At 28.3% G+C, this 18699-nt stretch overlaps 3 protein-coding genes and 1 long non-coding RNA gene across 8 annotated transcripts; 3 read left to right on the forward strand and 1 right to left on the reverse strand.

Moving 5' to 3' along the window:
* Positions 1 to 77: 77 nt before the first annotated feature.
* Positions 78 to 6521, forward strand: LOC145202319 (ubiquitin thioesterase ZRANB1-like). The gene is made up of 6 exons (XM_080075215.2): positions 78 to 3782; positions 3887 to 3958; positions 4570 to 4765; positions 5274 to 5518; positions 5602 to 5837; positions 5952 to 6521. The coding sequence occupies exons 1-6, from the start codon at positions 2672 to 2674 to the stop codon at positions 6135 to 6137; spliced, it is 2046 nt and encodes a 681-aa protein (XP_079931341.2). The 5' UTR covers positions 78 to 2671; the 3' UTR covers positions 6138 to 6521.
* Positions 6522 to 7807: 1286 nt separating this feature from the next.
* On the forward strand, positions 7808 to 9978 carry LOC149890658 (uncharacterized). Of its 2 annotated transcripts, none has more exons than XM_090080844.1 (2): positions 7808 to 7919; positions 9362 to 9978. In XM_090080844.1, the coding sequence occupies exon 2, from the start codon at positions 9369 to 9371 to the stop codon at positions 9846 to 9848; it is 480 nt and encodes a 159-aa protein (XP_089936970.1). In that variant the 5' UTR covers positions 7808 to 7919; positions 9362 to 9368; the 3' UTR covers positions 9849 to 9978. The 2 variants fall into 2 exon arrangements, with proteins under 2 accessions (XP_089936970.1, XP_089936971.1); XM_090080845.1 differs by lacking the exon at positions 7808 to 7919 and adding an exon at positions 8948 to 8972.
* An 883-nt stretch (positions 9979 to 10861) lies between these two features.
* Positions 10862 to 18670, forward strand: LOC145202531 (bifunctional 3'-phosphoadenosine 5'-phosphosulfate synthase-like). Of its 4 annotated transcripts, XM_090080843.1 has the most exons (4): positions 10862 to 11349; positions 12428 to 13352; positions 15532 to 15690; positions 15888 to 16240. In XM_090080843.1, exons 2-4 carry the CDS (start codon positions 13261 to 13263, stop codon positions 15916 to 15918), a joined length of 282 nt encoding a protein of 93 aa, XP_089936969.1. In that variant the 5' UTR covers positions 10862 to 11349; positions 12428 to 13260; the 3' UTR covers positions 15919 to 16240. The 4 variants fall into 4 exon arrangements, with proteins under 4 accessions (XP_089936969.1, XP_089936967.1, XP_089936968.1 ...); XM_090080841.1 differs by lacking the exons at positions 10862 to 11349; positions 15888 to 16240 and adding an exon at positions 17996 to 18670 and having other exon boundaries at positions 12871 to 13005; XM_090080842.1 differs by lacking the exons at positions 10862 to 11349; positions 12428 to 13352; positions 15888 to 16240 and adding exons at positions 14901 to 15034; positions 17996 to 18670.
* On the reverse strand, positions 13670 to 15107 carry LOC149890659 (uncharacterized). The gene is made up of 2 exons (XR_016450431.1): positions 14914 to 15107; positions 13670 to 14847 (listed from the first exon to the last, which is right to left on the reverse strand). It is a non-coding gene; the product is annotated as an uncharacterized LOC149890659 (long non-coding RNA).
* Positions 18671 to 18699: the final 29 nt, after the last annotated feature.

The following is an 18699-nucleotide window of genomic DNA, read 5'->3' on the forward strand; positions in this document are numbered from 1 at the left end:
GCAACATTAAGTTGAGGCAGGTCGAAACAAAAACAACATTTTTCAACCTTCATCAAAACATCAGACATTTTTGTTAATAACAAAAATATACCGTAGCAATGCAAATGTTTTTATAATTATTGTTATACATATGAATCAAATTCTATTATATTTTATAGCTTGTTTTAAGGATGGAATTTTCTTCAAGAAAAAAATGCAAAGAATTATTACAGAGTAACATTTGATATAGCTATATAATACACACAATCAACCCAAATCCAAACATGCTATGAAACAATCTCCTAACTAAGAGACATTTTATGAGTGATAGAAAGTAAGTTTAATGTTATAATTAGTTTATGGAAAAGAATTAAATTGTCGAAAACAACAAACTATCTTCAAAGTTAGAAGAAAAAAACTGAAAAAGTATTATTTACTAACCATATTTAGAATTTACAAAATAAAAGCTCAATTTTGATCATACTTAAAATGTTTATATTTATAGGTTAAGCTTAGAATTCTATAGTATTTCTGTAAATTCTTAGTTTAGTGTTCTACAACACTTTTGTAAACTTTTGAAATTCATAAACATAAGTAATAAGGTAAGATTACTTTAAAATATATCACAACATACATACATGCATGCATACATACATACATACATACATACATACATACATACATACATACATACATACATACATACATACATACATATTTCTGGTTTTATATAAAGTTATGTAAGTTAAAATTTTAATTTCTATTATCATAAAAGACCAAATTGTCATTTTTAATAATATATGCTTTAGATTTAATCTATCAATATTTAAATACAAACTTTTTCATAATCAGGCTAAATTTACAAATTTAAAAATTTTTAATTCTAGTTTAAAAGTTTCTGCAAATATACTGGAAATAAGACAGAAAGGTGACAAAATGAAATTATGAGATTGTTTGGAAATAATAATCACTAATACTAGTCCAAGAGATGCTTTAATGTTTTTTAGAATATTTTGATATATTGTATTGTCAAAGTTTGTTGATACCCTTCATCTTAGTGCACAATTGTCTAGAAATACAACTAATCTGAATGTTCCAAGTGACTTTTTGCATGTTCTAAAGTGTTCTAATTAGTTATAAATAAGTTCTAGAGCATTCTAGTTATTATTAATATAAAAGCAAAGTTAAAAGAATATCTGTTGCTACTCAGTTTCTTGTTAAATGTAAGCCATGGTTTTAAAAAAAGAATTTACTGAGGATCTCTGGTTATACAAAATAAGTGCTTAAAAGGAAGTGAAAAGCTGTGATGGTATTTCCTAATGTTGTTTCCATGATTTTTAAGTACGAGTGATCACTTTGTAAATCATTATTAAAATGTTTTCTGTATAAAAAATCAGGAGTTTTTTTAGGTAGCAAAATGTGTACTTGCAAGAATGTTAGTGGGGAATCTAAGAAGAATCCAAAGCTTATCAGTGATAGTATTATAAATAATTTGTGTAACGCTAGTATCATCATTTTTATACACATTTCACTGTATAAGGCTGATCTCTGAGTAGGTGTCAACTAAAAACAAGCACAGAAAATGTTTAAACTACTTGATATCTGCAATAAGATATAAAGGTTTTACCTTCGGTTGTTTAGAATTATGGCTTCAGATGCCTTTTCAAAATGTTCTCTGATAATTTCCTAATTTATTTTGCCACCTTTTTGTGTCATTTCCAGACAGATAATGCCTATTAGTCAAAATTTATCAAGACTAAAAATAGCTGTAAGTAATGTAATTTAATATAATTTAGCTGAGTGTTATTTGGCTTTAGTGTTTTTGGCTTAACTGTATATGTGTACAAAAAAATACATGTATACTTGTATACATGCATGCATGCATCCATAAATAAATGCATACATACATACATACATACATACATACATACATACATACATACATACATACATACATACATACATACATACATACATACATACATACATACAGATAAAAATATACATACAGATATCTTAAATTCCTTATTTTATCATTTTAACACTTAATTCAATTAAAAAATTAAAAATTAGTAAGAGAATTACACAATTAAGCTTTTAAAATAATCTATCAAGAATGTCAAGAATTATCAAAGCCAATCAAGACAATCTCATAATTACTTTTATCAATTCAACAAATATTCATTCAATAAATAAGCATTCAAAGCTTTAACAAAAGAATCAATAGGAAGTTTGTTTTTTAATATGTTTTTGTAAATAGATAGTTTGCATGCATACATACATACATACATACATACATACATACATACATACATACATACATACATACATACATACATACATACATACATACATACATACATACATACATACATACATACATACATACATACATACATACATACATACATACATACATACATACATGCATACATACATACATACATACATACATACATACATACATACATACATACATACATACATACATAAATACATACATACATACATACATACATACATACATACATACATACATACATACATACATACATACATACATACATACATACATACATACATACATACATACATACATATATACATACATACATACATACTTCTTTTGGTTTTATAATTAATTTTTCCTTGCAATTTTTAAATAATTTTACCCTTAATTAAAAGATAGAAAATGCCAAAAAATGAAGCTGATATGAAATGGATATGTCGTGGTTGTACATACAGTAATTGGCCCTCTGCTAAGCGATGTGCAATGTGTGATATTTTATACTTACAGAATAATCGCTGGAATAATGCTGTATCAGATGAAACTAGTAATGAAGATATTAATAATGAAGAGATAATATGCTTAAGTGAAAAAAATTTTTCCAATAATGAAAAACTTTTTAAGTGGAATTGCCCAGCTTGTTCATATTTAAACTGGATGAAATCTGAAGTATGTATAATGTGCAGAACTGAAAAACCTGATGAGTTCAAGTTGGTTGAATCCCTAAAAAATATTGAAAATAGTGGTGAATGCAGGAGTGAGTTTAAAGAGAAAAAGACATTAACAAAGGGTCATAAATGGATATGTTTAAGATGTACTTATGAAAATTGGCCAAAAGCCATGAGATGTATTTTGTGCCAACATCCTAGAAATAAGAACTATAAGCAACAGGATGAAATTATAAGACAAGCAGATAAAATTCAAAATAAAAGTATAATAAAGAAGCCAAATAGAAACAAAACAAGTTCTCCTCGTTGGTCACCACCTCGTTCACCAACTTCTTTACCTTCTGGTAATATTTTTGATATCCCTTCGCTAGAAGACTCTAATATAATGAATATAACTGAATCCTTTGAAAAAATGACATGTCAAAGTGAAGTTAATCAACGAATTAATCAGATTTGCAATCGCTTGTCTACAAAAGACTTTATGTGGCTAGCAGCTTGCAAAGGGGTTGTTGATCATGACATAAAAGCTGTATCAACTTATTTAGCTAGTGGTGGTGACCGTACAAGGCAATTATCATCTGATGATGTTTTGGTTTTGAATGAACCTGAACATTTTGAACCTGGACATACGCTTGTACACTTATCTATACGATATCACCGTGAGGATATTTTAAGAATGTTGCTTATTTCAGAAGTACCCTATCGTTCTGTTAAAAAACTTCCATGTCATGTTTGTCCTGAGTTATCTATGGCGATACGGAAACAACTTTTGCATTCAATTCGAACGAGAAAAGGAGAGTTTAATTGTCCATTTTTTACTGAATTGGTTACTTTCTCCCTTCCTGGTGGTAAATTTGGATTTTTTTTAACTATTATTGTTCAGTATTTTAAGTTATTTTATGTAATTAAAATTTTTTTTATATCTATTTTGTTTTTAATTGAAATATTTCAGAAATATTGACATTTGATAGTGCTCTTCAACACCAATTGTTTAAGGAGATATTGGACACTGATGTTAGGAAAGGTATGTTGCGGTTTATAAGGTTTTTATTTCTTTTTTAATGTTCAAAATATGCTTCAGGATATCTAAATGCCTTCTTAAAGTATTCTGAGAGAATGTCTAATTGCAAAATGTTATCTTAAAATTAAGGTTTAAGGAGTGTATAATATAATTTTTCAGTGTTTTTTGTTTGTATTTAATTTTAATTTTTTAGTGCATTTAATTTTTTTCACGATCAACTGTAAGAATATACACTCATACTTCAAATGAAAAATGCACTCATACTTTATATGAAGCTGTAATTAAGAGTTTAATAATATTCAATAAAATAAATCTTTTTTAGGTATAAAATGTATAGAATATAAAAAGAACTATTGTTTTACATTTTTGGTGCATTAGATATCTTGTTCTATGTTTACACATTTTATTTTTTTCACATTTAAAACCTTCTTAATATTGTTGTATTTTTTCTTAAGTTTTTATTCCTTTTTTAATTTCTGAGACTGGTTTTTCATTTTTGTTAAAACTTAAAAAATTGTACAGCTAAAATATTACAGTAAAACAATTTTAGCTGTATGATAACTATTTTAAAATTTTGAATAACTTTTCTTGTGTTTTTTTTTTCAAATTTAAAGTTCTTGAAGAAGAATCTCTGATAAATTGGAGTACAGAGCTGACTAATCAGTACGGTAGCCGTTTATGTCCATTATGGAATCGTGCTGCTGGTGATTGCTTATTAGATAGTGTATTGCAAGCTACATGGGGCGTATTTGATCGTGATAATGCACTTCGTAAAAAACTTTTTGAAGCTCTTTCAGAGGGTCAGCATCGGTAAAACTTTTCCTTTTTTCCAATTTCATGTAGATTTCAATTTCATGTAGATTTCAATTTCATGTAGATTTCAATTTCATGTAGATTTCAATTTCATGTAGATTTCAATTTCATGTAGATTTCAATTTCATGTAGATTTCAATTTCATGTAGATTTCAATTTCATGTAGATTTCAATTTCATGTAGATAATCCTTTGGATTTTTTTTTTTTTTTTTTTTTTGATAAAGATTTCTTTAATTCATTTAATTTAAGGATCAAACAAATTATCACAATTTTAATGATTAAAAATCTAATTTATTATGGAAAACTTAGTTCATAAAAAATGAACTAGATTTATAAAAAATTTAATAAAATGAATCTCCAATTTTCTTACATATAATTAAGTATATATTTTAAAAATCTTGAGTAGATATTAATAATATCTCAGCATTTTTGTAAAAAGGTCTTACAGATTTTTCTTCCTTTGGATTTTTTCTAAAAAGATTTCTACACCTATTCTTCTTTTAGATTTTTTCCTCGTTGGCAAGAAGCAGAAGAAATGCAAGCAAGTGAAATGAATTATAGTCTTGAAGAGCAGCAATGGAAGCATGATTGGGCTAACATAGTTGGTCTCTCTGCAGTTGCAGGAAACAGTTTAGAACAAACTCATGTCTTTGCTTTAGCTCATATATTGCGGCGACCAATTATTATTTATGGTGTCAAGTATGTGAAAAGTATGAGGGGGGAGTCTATTGATTTAGCCAGATTTGAGGGTAAGAATTTTTTTTCTTAAGAATTTTTAAAATTAAAACATCTAATTCATTATTTTAAAGGCTTTATTTGGGTGTATTGCTAGGAGTTTATTTGCCGTTGCTATGGGATATTGATTTTTGTTGGAAAAACCCAATTGCTTTGGGTTACACCCGTGGACATTTTTCTGCCCTTGTGCCTATAGAACGTCCTAGTTACGCTAGTTATGCTGGTGCAGGCGCACATATGGAGTGGAATGAAGATGATACACATGTGACATACCTCCCTTTAATTGATCATGAGGGGCATCTACTTCCTGTTCACTTTCTTACTATGGATGAGGTGAGACTCATTAATTTAAATATTTTTTAAAAAAGATCCATTTATTGGTGTATGCTTTCGTTTATTTACGTATACAAACTATATGAAAGGTGTTTTTTCCACTCGATATTTTAGATTGGCCTTGAAGAGCAGTTGTTACAAAAGCGACTTGACTGTTGTTTAACCGATACAGGTATTCTAGCAGCTAAGCAAGTAATAACACCTAGGCCTGCCTTAGTTAGTCAAATGATTGATGAATGGATGAATCGTTATAGAAAAATACAAGCAGAATTAAGCGAGTCAAAAGGTGCTTCTAAATAGGGCAACAGTAGTATTTGAGATTCGTTTCTTTGACTGTTTAATATTCTTATTTGGATCTTCGATTATCTTTTGTCAATCTACTTTGTATATAAGATATTATTAGTGTATATTTTTCCTACACGTTTCCTTTTGATATAAAAGTTATATTAGGATGAGTATATCATTTTGGTTTTTCAGTTGGAGATTTTTTTATGCTTACTTTTGGTGGCAAGATTTTTTTCATTCAAGTTGGGACGGCTTACATTAGATTTTTTTTTTTTTTAGTTATTATGAACTGTCGTGTAAATAACTAGTAGACATTTATATTCAAATTGAGTGAGATTTCTTTTCTTTTTTTAAAGAAACCTTTCATTATCAAAGATCTTGAGATATTTTTGTTAAAAAGCCTTTTTAATCTTAGCCGCTTTTGCCGTATTGTTCGCAAAGCTAAACGAAATCTAAAAGTGCAGTTGTTTGCGCGCACTTAATTTGAAATTCTTATTGCGTATCGTTTCTATAGTACTTAGATAATTAAGCAAAATAAATGAGCGAGCATTTTAAACCCAGTTTTCTTACCGATAACGGCCTAAAATTAAAACTGATCTAACGGCATTGACTTTTACCCTCATTTTATAAGAAATTAAAAATTTAATGTTTGGTAGAAGATTTAAACACGTTGTTGCATAGTCCTTGATGTTTATAGACTTTCATAGCAGTTTTTTAAACGTCTCTCGTCTCACTCGCATTTATTATGATTCTTTCTGTAAAAGCTCTCTAAAAAAAATAAGCAACAAAAGATTCAGAACGAGTTAAAGTTTAAGACAAATTTCTGTTTAAAGAAAAAAGTTTCAAATAAAATAAAGTTATCATGTCGATATAGTTTATCAAATTATCAATATTTTAAAATCAGCAAAACTATTATTTAAAATTTTATGACTTTGCCTTCTATACTTTGTGCCTTTGTTATTCGAATGCACCTGGGATATTAAAACTACTCCTATATAAAATAATAATAAAAAAGTACCAAATAAAAATTGGGAAAATGGATATTATAAATATTTTATTTAATTTTTTTTGTCTTCTTATAAAATTGCATAAATCGGAGTTGGACGGTTCGCAGATTAAGCCATTGATAATCAAACAAACCGATCTAAATGTTAATCGTGTTTTCTTTCTAACAGCGGCTGTTTGATTTGCGTTAAGTCACTCTGTATTTTATTAAGATTTAACATTTTATGTAAAATATTTAAATAAACTAACAACATTGACAAACTTCAAGTAATCTTGTAATATTTTATTTGTAACTATAAATTTAATGGAAATTTTGTGCAATAAATAATTCAAAGTCGTTATGTTTTCATCAACGATATTTATGTGAAAATATCTATATTTCAATTTTCACATTTGTTTCAATATAAAAATCTTTATTAATTTTTTAGTATTTGTTAATTTTAATTATTTATTTCTTAGTTGATAAACAAAAGGAAATGGAATCACCTTGCGTGATCTAAGTGGAAGTGGTCAATAACCTTTTTATTTTGATCTGAAAAAATTTCAAATCTATGCTTCTTTTCCCCTGAGGTCATAAACTGATAGATCATTAAAATCGATGGCATTTTTTTTTTTTTTTTTTTTTTTTTTTTTTTTTTTTCACATAAGTTTATTTAGTTTCCCCTCTTTTCAAAAAGGTTTTTACAACCAAATAATTTGATTGGTTAAAAAAAAGCGTTTGTATACTAAAATGAGTAAGATTAAGAATCAGTTGAAAGTTGAAATAAAAGCTGAGAGAAAATAACATCGAAGGTAAACATTTTAGAACGAGTATAAAGCTTTGTATTTTATGAAGAAAAATGCTAAAAAAGTTAAGACACGTGAGAAAGAATGTTTTTATTCTAAAATTAGTAAATAAAATGCAGGTATATCATGCAGTTAGATGAAATATGAAAAATAAACTTAATAGTGGCTTTGGAGCATTGCAGCTTGTTTAACATTGTCTATTTTATAAATAATTACATGAGATGGAAAAAGAACTTAATGGAGAAGAATTTTTAAAGATATTAAAATTACAACTAAGGGAATAAATTTTTATTTCTATTTTTAACTATTCATAAAGGTTTAAACCTTTGTGTTTTTTAGATATCTTCAATCTCACGACCAGAGTTTCTGATATATAATTTATATTATCGTTGTTTGTTAAGTTTAATATATATGTTTGTTTTAATATAAATAAATTTTAGAGCTTAGCATATTTAGTTCTAAAACATATTGTAGTTCGAACATTTCAGTTAATTCAATGTTTTTTGATATATTTTTTTAAAAAAAAAAAACAAATAAAAAAAAGAAAAATATTAGATTTCCCTCTGAGAATTGCTATTTATAAACTAGCATCAATTATTTTGGGAATTACATAATTCATCAATAATTATCTCAAAGTCGCTAAAATGAAAAAAAAATTACTTGATGCAAAAATGTATACTTGTGTTAATCACTTGCAATTTAGAGTTTTTAACAACTAAGTTTTGGTTTTACTGATACTGGAAAAGATTTTTAGATGCGATTTTCCAAATACATTCATTTCACGTGTTCGAGCATTTGATGGACGTGAAACCATGCACATCTTTTTGTTAAAAAAAAAATATCAGTAACCATATTAACAATATTAAAACCTTTGACACACCAAACAAAATCAATTGTTTTGGAATTTAAAAAAAACATTGCTGTTTACATATTTGTTTCCAATATACAATGGCTTCTGCGAGTGTTTATTTTTCGACGTGAGTCATTAAAAGTGCTTAAAACGGAACACATACTTTTTTGGTGCTTACTGAAAACGTCAAAAAAAAAAATTTGGATAGGGTATATTAATTTTAAACAAATTTGTGATGTGTTATTTTAATATGAATGTCATAATGCTGTTATTGAAATGCTTCTTCGTGGTGCTTTTTTATATTAATAAATGATGCTTTTATTGCGTTTAAATCTTTGTGAATAAAAGGATAAAAGTCTTGAAAACTTTCTTGGTAAATTTAAATAATCAACTGAAGTGTTTATATTTTATCAGGGTATTGAGTGACGTTATCGCTTGTATGAAGCCGAATGCATCTATTTAGTTACCATATTTGTCTGAACTTTTAAAACGTCCTACGCTTGATTTTTTTTTTCTTTTTATTTCTTTGTTTTCTATATTTCTATGGTTTTAAAGAAAATAATAGCACAGCATATCAACCTATCGTTTCTTGTTATAGATAAGTTATGTCTACTGCAAATAGAACAATATGCATGGCTGTGGATGACAGCGAAACATCTTTACACGCTTTCAACTGGTATGTTGAAAACTTTCATAGAAACGAAGATACATTAGTATTAATACACGTTCATCGAATGCCTGAGCTGCCCACTATGGGGCTAATGGCTGGGACCATTGCGATGTCTGAGAGCTATGAAGTAGTAATCAGAGCAAGCATCGAGAAAAGCAAAAATCTGCTCGCCAGTTATGAGCATCGTTGTAAAGATCACCAGGTTACTTCAAGGACCATTCTTGCTGACGATCACCATTCACCAGGACAGGTCATTTGTAAACTGGCTAAAAGTAATAATGCTGATGTCATAATAACAGGACAGAGGGGACTTGGTGCAATCGGCCGTGTATTTATTGGCAGCACAAGTGATTACGTGCTCCACCACGCACACATTCCTGTAATTGTTGTACCGCCAGAAACTAAAGAACACTAAGATGCGTTTTCTATATTTTGTTTAAATTAAAGAAGACATTTTTCACCGAATGCTTTATTTTTTTTAGTTAAATTATTTTGTCCTCATGTTTTCAGTTTCATCACTCATAATAAAAAAATAGTGTAGGTTACTTCGTTTTTTTTTTTTTTTTTTTTTTTTTGCAAATAAAGGATTTTAAATTATTAGTATAACCCCCTAATTCTTTTTCAACTCTTTTAAAGGTGTTCATTACAATTCGTAGGTTGATAATATTGGAAGTTTAAAATTGTAAAACAAAATTGTATTATCGCCGTAAAGTTTTAAAAATCTTAGACCAATTTTAACTTCTCCAACAATAATGGTTGTATGCTATCAGTGAAAAGTCTTTTATTTGAAAAATTTTTCAAAATTAATTGATTGGAACGAGAAGAATGGTTTTCGCACACACATTGGACATTATACCATTAGGAGTATGTAAAATTAATTGATTGGAACGAGAAGAATGGTTTTTGCACACGCGTTGGACCTTATTAGGAGTATGCAAAACCTTTGTCCTCAAACTTTTAATCTTAAGTTATGCAAATTAAAATATAATCACTATGTTTTACATATGATTTAAAAGAGAACTTTTTTTTTAGCTTAATATAACTATTTACGTTAAGTGAAGATAATTTTGAAACATTTTCTTTAAAACAATGGAAGTAGAAAAAATACATTTGAGGCATGCTTTATGAATTTCAAGAAAAAAAGGCCGTTGAAATTACCAATGAAATACGTTCTGTTTATTGAACTGATGCTTTAGAAGTAACATCTTGTCAATATGGTTTGCTAGGTTAAGAGGCAGATGCTATGACTTAGAAGATCAGCAACGCTCTGGATAACCACAAGTAGCTAAAAGTAAAGATTATTTAGAGCCGCTTGATGAAAAGTCACATCAAACGATAATAGAAACAACTCAAGAAATGGTTGATTAATGAACTGGAAGCAAAACAACTTTTTTGCTTTCAGTTCATTAATCAACCATTTCTAGACCGTTTGCTTGAAGTAGGAAAGATTCAAAGAAGTGGAAAATTGGTTCCGTATGAATTGAGCGAAAGAAACACAATTTAACGGTTGGAGAATTGCATTTCTCATTTAGCAAAGTTTAAGAAAAAAAGACTTTTCATAAAAATTAGTTGCTGAAACTGAGAAATGGATCTGTTTTGAGAACCTTAATAATAAAAAACAGTGATTAAGTTATGGTCAAACCACAGTTGCAACTCCAAAAAGAGACTATTTCTGCAATAAAGTGATGTTATGCATTTGGTGGGATATGAAAGTTATGATGCATTTTGATATATTTGAACCTAAGCAAACTGTTAAAATGCTCAATTTTAATCTCAGCAAGTAAAACATTTGAATAAATTTATCTTAGAAAAAAAGAATTGGACCAGGTCCTGGTGGGCAAAAAGTCATATTGGTACTAGAGTATTCTCTTAGTGAGAGACCGTTTAAAAGCCGGAAAAACGTTGAAAATCTCCTCGTATCTTTTTTTTAGTCTAAATCAGTATTATTTTTACAGGGATGGTATCCGAGGCCTACAAGATGGAAAAAAGTTATTTTTTATAACGGAAGTTATTCTAATTATTACTAATATATTTAAGTTTAAATTTTGAAATAAAATTTAAACAAAAAAACGACAAAACTTTTGCATTTTTTAAAAAAATATTTGGATGAATTATTTTGGAGCCTCCTAATCAGTGGAGGTCTCTCTATTGGGGCTTGGGGGCTCTTACCCAAGTCAATATATAGTCGCAGAAAACCTGAAGCAAAAGTAGCTGTCCTTGGCATCATAGATTGTAAGAGTGCTGCACTTTGTGCCATCAACACAAGTGAAATGGTAAGGTACAAGAAATAGTTGTAAATTTATGATGTACTAACTTTAGTAGATAGCGCAATTAAAATCATCGGCATCAGATTCAAGTTTTTTTAAGGATATTAAAGATTTAAAACAAAATAATTTTACTGTAAGGAATTCAAGAAATGGTTCTTTACTTTATTAAATAACTAATTCATTTAGATCTCATTTGGTATGGAAAAGAACTAAGGCGATTATGATTTACCAGGTTGCTATTAAATGGTTCAAAGGTTTCGATCCAGTACTTTTGATCATAGTATTACAAATCGGAACTTCAATTTTGTTTTCTAATCAATTCATTATTTTAGGCCTGATTTGCAAATGATTTGCTTTTATGTCTGTAGATACAATCATAGAATAAAAATTGTAAATATATATTTGTAATAATTGAATTTGAATCAGATTTAATCCAACATTCTAATACTTCTTTATAAAGCAGATGGTAAAATCATATCTAACAGCTTTTGTGACCAGAAGCCAATGCTATGAAAAAATGCTTATGGATGTAAAATATTAGGCTAGAAACCATTTTTTAACCATCAAATTCTTTAGTAAATTTAGTCTGCTGTTAACATGCATTTACTTAGCCCAAACCAAATGGTATCATAAAATGTCGTAAAACTTCAAACTGTTTGATAAAACACTTTATTTATGATTTTGGCTGAATCTTATCTTACTTAACAAATTTTTTTTTTATTTGGAGATCTACATTTCGCGTCACTCAGCCTTCTACATCACTTTCCTAGATTTTAACTGTTAATTTATGAGTTTATTTCATCAAAATACCTGGTCGTTTAATGTTGCTTTGTTATTTTATTTGCATTTACTAAGATTTTTTAAGTGATGAAGTTTATCAAAATAAACAGGTTTGTTCATTATTTTTTTTTTTTCAACCTTATTTTTTGTAAAAATAATCTACATACAACATTAATCAAAGTTTCTAGCAGCGAAATGTTTTGTTTTAAAGAAACTATTTTTAACACTCAATAAGAAATTTTTTGTTGTGTATTAAAATAGGCTCTGATTGTTATTCTAAAATGGCACCGTATCAATACAATAATAACGATACTAGTTATGTAACTTTAAAGTAAATTTGAAGCGCCATGTTAAAAATTCCGGTGGCGTATATCGGAACAATATTTACTTATCGGAAGATTTCCTGTTTCTTTAGGTTTTATAAAGTAAGCGTCAGCGTCATTTCATTAGATAAAAATTAAGAAACCTTCCATTTGCAATTGCTCTTTTATGTTTGATGCTTCATATTTGCTTTTATAGAGTAAAGTAAGTGAACAAGATTTAAAAATAAATTTACCATTAATAAAACATAAAAATGTTTAATTCAATTTCTTTTTTTACACCAAACCTTTCTTTTACTTTTAACTCATAGGGATTGCAAATATTTATTATTTAAAACTTAAGTTGATTAGTGGATCTCATTTTGAGAAGCTTTCTCCTTGAGGAGCTCTTTTTAGACTACTTTTCCTTACATATGATTCCATGTGATTCCTGGAATATATATGTAATCTTGTTCGAAGTATGGTTTATGGTTTTTTCAAGATACAAAACTTTGCATCTAAGATGTTTAAAAAAACGAAGAGAAAAAGCAACTGGTTGGTGAAGCAAGAGAGGTAAGCGAGGTAAAGCAAAAGTACCTGGTTGGTAAAAACTTTCGAAAAGAATTTATTCAAGAATAAAAGTAAGAAATTTTCATGCCGATTCAAAAATTTCTGTGAAATTTCTACAACAATTGGGGAGTAGATCCAGTCCATTTTCGCTCCATTTATGTTCACAGAGCTATCGCGAAGAAAGAGAAAGAATTATTTTAGGAGCACATAAACAAGAAGTTAAGAATTAAGCACACATTTAAATTTTCAAAAAGATAAACAAGATATCATTTGTTTTAAATGTCAAATTTTCAAAAATTGAGAGAAAGTATTTCGAAAAATTTTTAAAAATTTTTATTTTTATGAAAAAAAAACAAACATTTTTTTTCTTCCCTTTATAATTGGGGAAAAGTACACAAGTAAGTTTTGATAAGAATTCAGATATTAAAAAAATCAAGCTGAATTAATTAAAAATAAAATAAAAACTAATATTAATAGAAATTAACTATACAATAAAAAATGTTAATTTCCTGGTCAGAAACAGGTCCGCGGCATTTTTCAAGCAAAAAAATACTTCCCCAACTTTATATTTTTTGGGAAAACATGATTAAGAAACCATGTTTTGGTTTCTTAATCATGTTGAAACTAAAAGCTTCAAAATGGTACCATATGTTGTTTTAAGTTAGAAATACTTCTTCCCAAAATCTGCGACGCATTTTGCTCTTGATGTCTTATTCTTGACTCTTGATGTCTTATTCTTGACTTATTCTGTATTTTTGAATGTTGCGACTTGGTGAGTTTCATCTGACGTTTTACTGAAGTTAATCCTAAGTTTCTTAAATTGCTTTGACTTTTTGGCCTCATCGTCTTACTTTAGTTTCTCGAGCACCAATGATTACTTAGGCACTGGCATCAACTTACACAATGTTGGCTCATACATTTTTGTGTGTCTGTGTGTCAAAATGGTTGCGCTGTAATATATTTTTCAAATTGCCTTCGAGTTTTCGGTGAAGTGTTCCAACATTTAATACGTTTGAGCAGGAGTCTGGTGTTGTTGTTAAACTAACTTAAAGTTGGCGAATCGCCGGAGTTAGATGCTGACTAACAATTAGATGATAATGTCGGCTGGGATAAAGATGATGAACAATGCTAAAATGGTGCTTGAAATATTTGAGGAATTTGGTAATTTTGGTTGATCAGTTTTGCTAACATTAAGCGGAGAGAAACAAGTGTTTGAAAAACCAGAGATTGTTTGTGCTCGTGTAATGACGTCATCGGAGCTAAAAAATTTGGCTTTTAGTGAATGAAACTTTATTTAGTTAAGTTGTTGAATTTGTTGCTTCATAAAAACTCTGTTGGCATTTTTCGCCAATTTTATTTAACGTGACAAGATACGCCTACGTCTAACAGTTGGTGTATGTAAGACGACTGAACCGGTAAACATATCAGCCTGATATTTTATTGCCAATGCAAATATGTCCAACATCGTAAGTAACATATGTGACATATCTGTCAAAGACTAAAAAAATTTATTTGATTAAGCTACGCAATTCAAGAATTTGACTGGTTTGACCAACTTACTTACCTGGAGTTAGTTTAATTGCTAGCAAGAATACTTTGCGGTCTTTGTATAGTCGTGATATTCATTTGTAAACTACGAATGGTGGTAGAATGGTACTGGCGATGAAGACATAATTACCAACAGTGTAATTAACTTTTTAATTGTTATCAACTAATTTTAAAGGACGTTTTGCACGCCTGCAAATTATACGCTGTTTTCCTTGATCGCCTGAGAATAGCCGAACCATTCACTCTGTTTTTTTTTCGTTTATCTTTATCCCAGTTTACTCTATTCATTAAATATTCAAAACTCAAGTGAAACCTGGTGAATATTTAATTGAACATTGCGAGAATTTTTTCGTTCATATTTGATGAGTATTTATTAATGATTTAGAATTATACGAATTCCTTGTTAAGTTAAACTAACACTTGTAGATACCATTTTGAGCTCATGGAGAAATTCAGTTTATCAAAAAAACGCCTTTCGTATTAGGGTAGATTTTTCACAAATCATTTCTCAGAAATTTAATTGATTTTAAATTGCCGCAAATTTATCAAAAATATTTTCTCTTCTTGGGGATGGCAATATTTATTGAGCATTTTTTGTACTTATTATTTATTAGTTGTTATATTCTGTAAATAGAAAAAATCGTAATACGATTCTTGGAATCTGCTCGGCGTCTTTGGCGCGTGAGAATGGAGTCTCCGAATGTTTATTTTCAGAAAAATTATGTGTCAAGAAGCAGAAGAAGCAAAGTGTTAGGGCAATCGCGTTTTATAGGATGTACAGTTTGGTTTACAGGTAGTACTATTTCTATTTCAGTCCAGCTGACATTGATAAACAAAGATAAATTTTAGCAAAAAAAATTTTTTTAATTTCTTTGACAATTCTTTCTGCTCTTTTTACGAGTTTTAAAAATTCATTTAAATTTCAAATTGAGGTAAATTTTTCTAATTGGATTTTTGTTAAAAATGCTAAAGAAATCAATTTTATGTTAGACGTTTTTTCCGTTTCTGTATGCGTTCGTAACCTTATCAAGTCATTCTACACTACAGGCCTATTGAACATATAACCAGAGAATCAGACTGAGGAGGCAATGATATAAAAAACTTCAAGGGATTAAAAACACGAGCAACATTTTTTTGAATGAAAGAAAACTATTCTTACACTAGTCTTATAATCGTAGTCTCTGTTACACTAGTTTTACAACAATATTAGTCTCTGTTATTAAAAATATAAATAAAGAGCATATAAAAAAAATTTTAAAGCATAAACAGTATTTACTACATTTGTAATATTTGTAAATGATTCGATAATTCCAGTATTTTCAGAATAACTGACGGGAGTTGCACTTTTTTTTTTTTTATGTTGATTTCAAATACGTGCTCAGACTTTCTTGCAATTATAATAAATCATTTTTTTGTAATTCTGCAAAGAAATGATTTATTATAACCTTCGGACCGATAGTTTCAAGCAAAGGTTAAAAAATGATTTTAACTTTAAGAAAATCCCAATGCAAAATTTATCATTTAACTTTTTATTCGTTGCAGCCATTTTTTTTTTGAAGAGCAGTGATCTTAATCGAAAATTTATTTCAAATAAAATAAATATCCATGATAAAATTTATTTCAAATAAAACAAATATCCATGATAAAATTTATTTCAAATAAAATAAATATCCATGATAAAATTTATTTCAAATAAAACAAATATCCATGATAAAATTTATTTCAAATAAAATAAATATCCATGATAAAATTTATTTCAAATAAAACAAATATCCATGATAAAATTTATTTCAAATAAAATAAATATCCATGTGAAAACGTTTTATTTGAAATAAATTTTTTGCAAAAAATGTTTGACAGCAGAAGTTGTTATATTCGATTAAATTGAACACTAAAATTTATTAAGCAAAGCAACGCAGTATTTATACAAATGTAAATATACGTAAAAATGCTTAATTTGGCTAAATATTAAAATTTTCCATACGTTTAATTCTTCGGTATTTGTGGTTTGAACCACAAATACCGAAGAATTAAACGTATGGAAAATCTTAGCATTTACAAATACCGAAAATATCGTAAAAAAACAAATCACTTTTTTACGGCAATTATCACCGTCTTGCTTTTGATTAAAAAGTAAAATAAAAGTTAAAGGTTAAATTTAATTATATAAAAAAAAACATAACATTTCTTCTACTCAATCCAACAGCAAATAATAATTTCAAAGTAATCAATTGTAAAAATGACTATGGACATAATATTAAAATTATTATGGATAAATGATTTAAAAAACTTGCCATCGTATTGAAAAGTATTGCAAAATTAATGACAGGCATTTTGATATGATTTTTTTTTTCTTTTACACTTTTTAAAGTGAAAAGTTGAACTTTCAGATTGCAACAAATCACAGCTCAAACAAATAAACTGGTGTTTAAATGTCTTAGAATCAAATATTTATATTTCTGCTCTCCTCAATCAAATTGTTAATTAAAAAGATTAAACTATGATGACTCGGATGTCATCATATTTTAATCATTTTTTTGCTCCGCTGTCACATGTTTCAAATGTTAAAACCATTTTTCTCGCTTTTTTATTAAAAAACAAATATCAAATTATTTGTTTTTCGCGGTTACATACATACATACATACATACATACATACATACATACATACATACATACATACATACATACATACATACATACATACATACATACATACATACATACATACATACATACATACATACATACATACATACATACATACATACATACATACATACATACATACATACATACATACATACATACATACATACATACATACATACATACATACATACATACATACATACATACATACATACATACATACATACATACATACATACATACATACATACATACATACATACATACATACATACATACATACATACATACATACATACATACATACATACATACATACATACATACATACATACATACATACATACATACATACATACATACATACATACATACATACATACATACATACATGTTAAAATTAATAGACCTGTAGTTGAAAGGATTATAATTGTCATTCATGTCTAGGTTTATCAGGAGCTGGAAAAACGTCAATTAGTTTTGCACTCGAGGAATATTTATGTTTGCGTAGAATTCCTTCCTATGCACTTGATGGCGATAACATAAGAAGTGGGTTAAATAAGAACCTTGGGTTCTCTATACAAGATTGTGAAGAAAATATTCGTCGTGTTGGAGAAGTTGCAAAACTTTTTGCAGATGCAGGATTTGTTTGTTTATCTAGTTTTATCAGCCCTTTTTCTAAGGACCGATGGAAAGTTCGACAATTGCACGAAAATGCTGGGCTACCTTTCTTCGAATGTTACGTAAGTACGCCTTTGGAGGTTTGCGAGAAACGTGATGTGAAAGGCCTATATAAGAGAGCTCACGCAGGCTTTGTTGATGACTTGGTTGACTTAAAGTCTATTTATGAACCCCCAATAAACCCAGATATTGTATTAAATGCAGGAACATTAACTCTGGAGGAATGCCTACAAGCACTTGTAAAAATGCTTGAAAAAAAAAATATTGTTCCTTCTTGTGCAATAGAGGGAGTTACTGGTATTTCATAATATAGCTCGTAATGTACGCAATATTTAATATAGTGTTGTAAATAATATTGTAAATTTTATTGTTGGTTGTAAAGAAATAATTTCAAGGTGTTGGAACGTTTGCCACTATCAAAGATTGGGTTGCCAATATAAATTAGGATTATTTTTATCAAAATTTTTTGA

This window comes from Hydra viridissima, unplaced genomic scaffold (assembly GCF_058129835.1).
Source record: "Hydra viridissima isolate aposymbiotic clone 2 unplaced genomic scaffold, HvirCarnegie_v1 scaffold_3, whole genome shotgun sequence".
NCBI lineage: Eukaryota > Metazoa > Cnidaria > Hydrozoa > Anthoathecata > Hydridae > Hydra > Hydra viridissima.